This window comes from Octopus bimaculoides, chromosome 5 (assembly GCF_001194135.2).
Source record: "Octopus bimaculoides isolate UCB-OBI-ISO-001 chromosome 5, ASM119413v2, whole genome shotgun sequence".
Taxonomy (NCBI): Eukaryota; Metazoa; Mollusca; class Cephalopoda; order Octopoda; family Octopodidae; genus Octopus; species Octopus bimaculoides.
In genome coordinates this window covers 122,430,255-122,438,159 of record NC_068985.1, presented here as the reverse complement: position 1 = coordinate 122,438,159, position 7,905 = coordinate 122,430,255, and the positions used below count along the sequence as shown (strand labels likewise).

At 38.5% G+C, this 7,905-nt stretch overlaps 1 protein-coding gene across 1 annotated transcript in view; it reads right to left on the bottom strand.

The window, feature by feature from the left end:
- Nucleotides 1–158, bottom strand: part of LOC106880931 (uncharacterized) — a 9,360-nt gene extending 9,202 nt beyond the window's left edge. The window contains exon 1 of the mRNA XM_052968108.1: nucleotides 115–158. Within this exon, the coding sequence (XP_052824068.1) occupies nucleotides 115–158 (44 nt within the window). The remainder of the gene's footprint in view (nucleotides 1–114) is intronic.
- Between the last annotated feature and the right edge of the window lie 7,747 nt (nucleotides 159–7,905).

Here is a 7,905-nt window from a genome sequence, read left to right as displayed (position 1 = left end):
TTTTTTTTTTAAACCGAGGTGGGGGGATAAAAGGAAATCATGTTTTCGATGTTTTAATTTTGTGTTTACTCTTTTTGAAAAATAGTTTTCAAAATTCCAATGCCTGTTGCTTACAATTTTCCACTTTCAATTTGTGAACAAATGAAAGGAATACCCATGTTTCTATAAATGAAAAAGGAATTCTGGGCATGCCTATAGAGTTGAAAATTATCCAGGGTGCCGAAAACCATCATTTTTTAAAACTTCTACTTAGATTTTGACTATTCTGCTGCTTCTGCTGCTGGCGACAGTGGCAGTTGCCCTGATGCAGTACCAGGCAATGGCTCTCATGGCTTCTGCTCTTAACTATTATCATGTACATTGTTTTGTCTTGGTATAAAAGATGGCCTAACAACTGATCGGCAAGTCAGTTGTTAGACCTTAACCAGTTGAGCATGTCCCTTAGTGGCTGACGATATGTGCATCTCTGATCACGAGCAGAAGTAGTGGGAAGCATCATAGCCATGTGTTGAGAGGAATACTTTGGGGTTTGGATAATTCATGGGTGTTTCATTCAACATCCTTAAACAACCCTTATTCAAGGACCTTTTGAGCGGCATGGGCTACTCAACCTGAAGAAAATTCTAACTGGGCCCCACCTGCAAAGTCATATCTTGATATGAGACCACCATGTTGCACACGTATGGTTGTGATGCATGTGCCTGGTGTACCCTTATGAGACAAGTAGTCATGATGGGTATATAGGGCTTCGTATATTTTATCCCAGTGTCACTTTGATAGTATGCACTGCTTTCTCAATTATAATCCTTTCTACTATAGGCAGAAAGCCTGAAATTTGAGAAGAGGGGACTAATCAATTACATCAACCCCAGTGTTTCACTGGCACTTAATTTATTGATCCTGGAAAGATGAAAAGCAAAGTCAACCTCGTTGGAATTTGAACTCAGAACGTAAAGATGGATGATATGCTGCTAAGCATTTCACCAGTTGTGCTAACAACTCTGCCAGCTTGTTGCCTTATAATAGTGATAATAATAACAACAATAATAATAATAATTCTACTATAGGCACAATGCCTGAAATTTTGTTGGGGGAGGACTTGTTGATTACATCAAACCCAGTTTGCAACAGGTACTTATTTCATCTATGCCAAAAGTGGAATTAGAACTCAGATTGTAAAGCTAGAAGAAATGCCACTAAGCATTTTGTCAAGTGTGTTCAAAATTGTGATAATAAAAACAATGGGAGTAACCCAACCATTTCCATAATTTTCCAGTTTTGACTAATTTTCAGGACTAGTTTTCAGATTCATGTTTCAAGTATCTAAGATTATGATTCTTCAGAAACAAAATTCAAATTTAGGGTTCTTCCTGAGAGGGAGGGGCTCCCTTACTCTCCCTTTCCATATTTTATCATTTTTATTTGTCAGAATTTTTTACGGTGAGAGGGGTCCCAGATTTACATCTTTTTAAACAGAGATTATGATTATGTAAAAATATAAGGTATCCTTTCATTTTACAAAATGAAAGCATTCATTTATTTGATTTAGCCATTACTTAACTCTGTCAGTTTTTGGATTATAAAATTACTAATAACCTATTGCTTTCAAACAATTTTACTAGTTAAAAACCAAGGATTCAAGTTTTAAAAAAAATTCATGTTAATATCTCACAACTTATACAGTAACAATTTAGTTTCATTAAAAAATAAATGACATGTATTATCAGATATTCAAAATTTACTGACTGAATTTTTTTTCTTACATTTTTCAAAATTGATACATTAAGTAGATGTGCAAAAATACACATAAATTATACATAGTTGAATTTCTCAATTCAAAACTTTTCAAACTTTGAAACATAAATGCTAAACTAAAAAAAAATATGTTTTAAAAAAAATAAATAAATCTGAAAAAACACATTTTGAAAAAGTTCAAAGCTGAAAAATTACAGTGGGGGGAGGTAAATTTGGGGGAGTTTCACACCCCCTCAGCTTTTTGTTGCTTTTTTTTTCCAGGATTGTAATCTAAGCTCAAAAGCATATACACCCCTCCAGGATTGTAATCTAAGCTCAAAAGCATATACACCCCAAAATTTACAGTCTTTGACACACTAGATAATTTCCAATTCTGTTCTATAGGAATACCAAAAAAAATTGTTTGAAATAATTTTTCCACTGGCCACCAAATAAACAAATACCCATTCATTTAAAAAACAACTGAGATCTCAGAATGTTCGTTCGTGTTTATTTTATCACTTGATTTGATTTTTTAAAAAGCTCTTTAACTTAGTCTATTGAACTTGATTAGATTTACAAATTTTTTCATGGGTTCAGTTTAAAATTTATTACTTAATAAATATTATTTAATTTTTGAAGAATTCAGAAATGTTATTTACTATCATGAATGAAATCTGCTGATTTTGTTGTTAGATGCAATAACTGACAAAAATATATTTAAAGTGATGAAAGCATAAAATAGATTGATGTAAATTCATTGGAAGCAGAAACAAAAAAATTAATGACTTGTTATGAGGGGACTTATCAATGCCTAAACTTGTTATGAACAATGTATATTGACAATCAAACATTGTAAAGAATGGAAACTTTGCTGTTTTTATTGATTTACTATTCCCAAATCTACACAGAATGGAACAAGCATGCTGTTTATGACGTGGCACTTTAAGACTCTCAGACAATAAATGAATGACTCAATGTCCATCAGAGCTTTTCCATAAAATACTGAAGGAATTTGACACATTTTTGAAATGGTGAATGGAAAAAGTCACAGACAAAAAAGAATCAGAATTTAGACTAAACAAAATACATCATATTTCATATAAATACCATAAATAATAGTTACAGTTGTTGTTGTTGGCACTCCGTCGCTTACGACATCAAGGGTTCCAGTTGATCCGATCAACGGAACAGCCTGCTCGTGAAATTAACGTGCAAGTGGCTGAGCACTCCACAGACACGTGTACCCTTAACGTAGTTCTCGGGGATATCCAGCGTGACACAGTGTGACAAGGCTGACCCTTTGAATTACAGGCACAACAGAAACAGGAAGAAAGAGTGAGAGAAAGTTGTGGTGGAAGAGTACAGCGGGGTTCGCCACCATCCCCTGCCGGAGCCTCATGGAGCTTTAGGTGTTTTCGCTCAATAAACACTCACAATGCCCGGTCTGGGAATCAAAACCGCGATCTTATGACCACAAGTTCACTGTCCTAACCACTGGGCCATTGCGCCTCCTCAATAGTTACAGTAATTAACAGAATTATGCTGTTACTCTTGTAGTTTCATTTCTTTGAATGAAAATTATGTACAACATTTAATTTGTTTTTTTCGGTGAATCCTTTCATCATAATAAAATTAATATTCTTGTTAAAAATAAATTATTATTAAATATTGGTTTCATATTTTGGCACAAGACCAGAAATTTTAGGGGAGGGGTAAGTTGATTACATTAATCTCATTGTTCAACTGGTACTTAATTTATTGACTTCAAAAGGATGAAAAGCAAAGTCGACCTCAGCAGAATTTATACTCAAAACATAAATACAGGCAAAGTGCCGCTAAGCATTTTGCTTGCCATTTTATAATATTAATTTCAAACTTTGGTACAAGGCTAGCCATTCTGGGGACGGGTAAGTCTGTTAGACTGTGTTCCTGTCAAATGATATTACAGCCTTCTGAAGAGAGTCATGTTTAGATGGTGTTGGTATCATGGTTGTGGATCCATCTGAAATGGTAACTTGACATGGAACACAGACATCTAAAATGGTGACACGACACAGCATACACCACAACTCCTTCTAAAATGGTGAATCCCGGATGAATTCTACACAACCACTCATCACATAGAAACATACCACTGATGTCTCTCATTGCCATATTGTCTTCTTCACCAGAAAATTTTGGAGCCATTTTCAAGCAGGAAACTGCAAATCATTTTTCCTTGTGTTGTAACTGAATTTACAACTTGGTCCTTGGAAAACACAGCGTCCCTGAGGAATATTTTTCTTGCATGTAAAAAGGAAAAAAAAATTATCCAGAATTTTCTCCAGAATTCACATGGACAACAAATTTTTCCTATGTGCCAGGTATGAATTTCTTTCTCTCAACCACCCAGATTATATATTAGTAAGGACATCTCCTATTTTCATCCTCTTCAACTAAAAAAAAAATTCCTAGTTCGCTACTCATCGTGTCTTCTTTCAACTAGGGTGTTTGACTACTATTTCTAACGGCATTTCTTTCAACCAGCTTGTTCTTCATGGCGTTCTGTTTCCTATTTTCGTCTGATGAGTCCTTTTCCTTTGCCTCAATGCACTTCTTTGTCCTCCTCTCTGCTTCAGACAACATGCAATCCTCTGAAATCTTGCGGGCCATTGCAGAACTGACCTGTCAAGTTGCACGCTTGTGCCGGTATCATTCGTTTTTATGGAATCATTCTGAAGAGAGAACCGGATGTCGTTCTTTCTCGCATGGACACACACCTTTTGCTTCATTTTGCTGGTACTCTAGACCAGCACCTCCAACACTTAACCCAACTGTTCAAGCGCCTACGTTCCTATGATGTGAAGTTCAATCCAGCTAAGCGTGTATTCGGCTCTGCCAGCTTGGAATTCTTGGGGCATCTCATTGACGCCGACGGTGTTCATCCGCTTCCCTCTAAAGTGGAAGCCATCAAACGCTTGTCTCCTCCTGGTTCCTTAAAACAGCTCAGGAATTTTATTGGTTTGATTAATTATTGTTGTTGTTTCATTCCTAACTGTGCAGAGAAGTTGCTTCCCTTCACCCAGCTCTTGAAAGATCAACGGAAAAAAGACTCCCCGATAACGCTGTCTCCTACAGCCATCCAAGCCTTTGCATCTGTCAAAGCTGACCTTGCCCAAGCATCCTTCCTCGCTCATCCTATTGCGGATGCAAAATTGACATTCACTGTCGACGCGTCATCATCCGCTATTGCCGCAGTTTTACAGCAATCTGTCAACAGCCGAAGTCAGCCATTAGCCTTTTTTCGCGCCAGTTGAAAAATGCCAAATTGAGATACAGTATGTTTGGTAAAGAACTATTGGCAATTTACCTGGTGGTGAAGCATTTCTCTCATCATCTTGAAGGTAGTGATTTCACGATTTTCACCGACCACAAACCGCTAATGTTCGCTCTCTTTGCCAAAATGGACCAGAACTCACCCAGAGAAACAAGATATTTAGACTACATATCACATTTCACTAGTGACATTCGCCACATTGCTGGCACTGACAACATCCCCGCAGACGCCTTATCTTGCCTGCCTATCGGTGCATTGTTGTCTCCTGCTTCGATTGATTTGGTTGCTATGGCTACTAACCAACTCTTCTTGGATTCTCTGGACATCTCTTCACCACAGTTTTCCTGCTGCAAGTTTGAAAACCTGCCTCTGCCTTTTTCTGAAGGAACTATTCTCTGCGATATTTCTACCAGGTCACCCCAACCCCTTGTTCCTGAATGTCACCATCATGCTGTTTCTGAAGCACTGCATTCATTGTCACACCCCAGCATTGCAGCCACAGTAAAGCTTATCTCGGCCTGCTTTTTCTGGCTGAATATGCATCGGTCTATTACTGCTTGGTCATGTGCCTGTCTACCATGCCAGCGTTCCAAAGTGCATCGTCATGTGAGAACACCTCTTGGACACTTCCAGCCACCGGACACCAGGTTCCATCACATATACATCGACCTGGTTGGTCCTTGACCAGTCAGCTGCGGATTTACTTATACATTGACCTGCATCGACTGCTTCTCCTGATGGCCTGAAGCCATCCCTCTCGTGGACATTTCCATGGAAACAGTTGCCAGAGCACTCGCCTCTGGGTGGAGATCTTAGTTTGGAGTACCCTCCAAAATTACTACTGATCATGGACGCCAATTTGAAGCTTGTCTGTTCCATGAGCTTTCAAGACTGCTCGGAGTTCAGCACATCCACACCACAATTACCATCCCACCACAAACAGTATGGTGGAACGATTCCACTGCCAGCTTAAAGCCGCTATTCGCACGGCTCCTCATTGGTCCGAGTTTCTTCCCATTGTTCTGCTGGGGTGCCACTCAGCTGTCAAGGAAGATTTAGGCTACTCCTCCACTGAGCTCCTGTATGGCTCCACCTTAGCACTTCCTGGACAATGTTGGCACCCATCAACTTACCAAATGCTGACCCCACATCTTACATCACGTGACTCGGGTCATTCTTTGCTGACCTGCTACCAATGCTTCCTCGTGATCAGTCTATTTCTTCTACAGTACCTCTGGATATTTTTACTTGGACTCCCGTGTTTGTATGAAATGATACACTGGACCCTATCACATTCTTAGAAGCACACCGAAACTGTTCATCGTGAACATTCACGGAAAAAGAGACTGTCTCAGTCGACAGAATAAAAAAAGCATTTTCTGAAACATTTATGCCACTTGCTGATACACCCATCATTCCACAAGCACCACCTCCACTCACCAAAACACCAACTATACAAATGCATTCTTCACCTTACAGGACATTTTCTGGCAGATCAGTTCATTGGCCGAAGAAATTGTCTCAGACTATTTACATTTCTTAACTTTGCCTCACCAGTGACTGTTCTGGAGAATAGACTTATACTGTTATAGACACCGCATTCATATTTTCTCTTTCTGTATCATTGTACATATATGCTTTGTTCTATTTGATTGCACACCTCTCTTTAATGAACATTTTTCCTTGTACATACTTGCATTGTATTTTTTTCAATTGTTCATACAACTGTTTTGCCATGGTTTATTCTTCTGTGCTCTCCTAGTGCACATCTATTCTGCCTACACTACTCTTAATCAACGGCTTCCAGTCTAGGGGAGCTCTGTAGGTGCAGTTAACTCCCTTGACAGTGGGTTTAAACAAGCTCACTAGATGGCACCAGAGTGAGATTTTGACACGAGGCCTTACGACTTTCTCTTTTCTCGCCAAGACAGACTGTAAAGACGTGATCTAGTTGGCTCTCTGACACAACACGTCAGCAAGCAGACAGGAGGCAATACACAGGAGAAGATCATGGCCTTTATGCATCATTTGTCATTCAGCTTGTATATATATGTGTGGCCGACATTAAAGACATTTAAAGTTACAGCCTTGTTTCATATATATTCTTTATACCGTGTTCCTGTCAAATGATATTACAGCCTTCTGAAGAGAGTTATGTTTAGATGATGCTGGTATCATAGTTGTGGATCCATCTAAACTTGCAATGTAATGGTTTCAAATTGGTAGTGAGAAATAACAAGAAATTTGTATTTACTCATTTTGCCTAGTTACCAACTCTGCCCCAACGAAAAATATTGTAAAAGAAAGATAAAGATTTGATTTAATGAAAAAATATGTAAACATATATGCAATAATTTTAAAGCTGAAACAAAAATGCTTTGAGCTGTTGATAGGCGTAATTTGATAATTTAAACAAAAGTAGAAAAAATATATAGCTACTTTTGGGATTACTCTTTTACTTGTTTCAGTCATTTGACTGCGGCCATGCTGGAGCACCGCCTTTAGTCGAGCAAATTGACCCCAGAACTTATTCTTTGTAAGCCTAGTACTTATTCTATCGGTCTCTTTTGCCAAACCGCTAAGTTATGTGGACGTAAACACACCAGCATCGGTTGTCAAGTCATTCCTGCACCTATGAGCGGCATCAAACTGTTTTTTTTAAATCATTGTCGCTAAAGTGGAAAAATTTATGGTTATTTATCAGTAAAGAGATTCCATTACACTTTTTAACAAGTCGAGATGCTTGTAATTTGAAAGACAGCCTCTTCATACAAGATTGCTGAGAAGTGGAAAGGCCTCCTTGTACTGAGTGAGCCATATCCTTCGTAGACACAGTGCCCCAGGGCAATTGC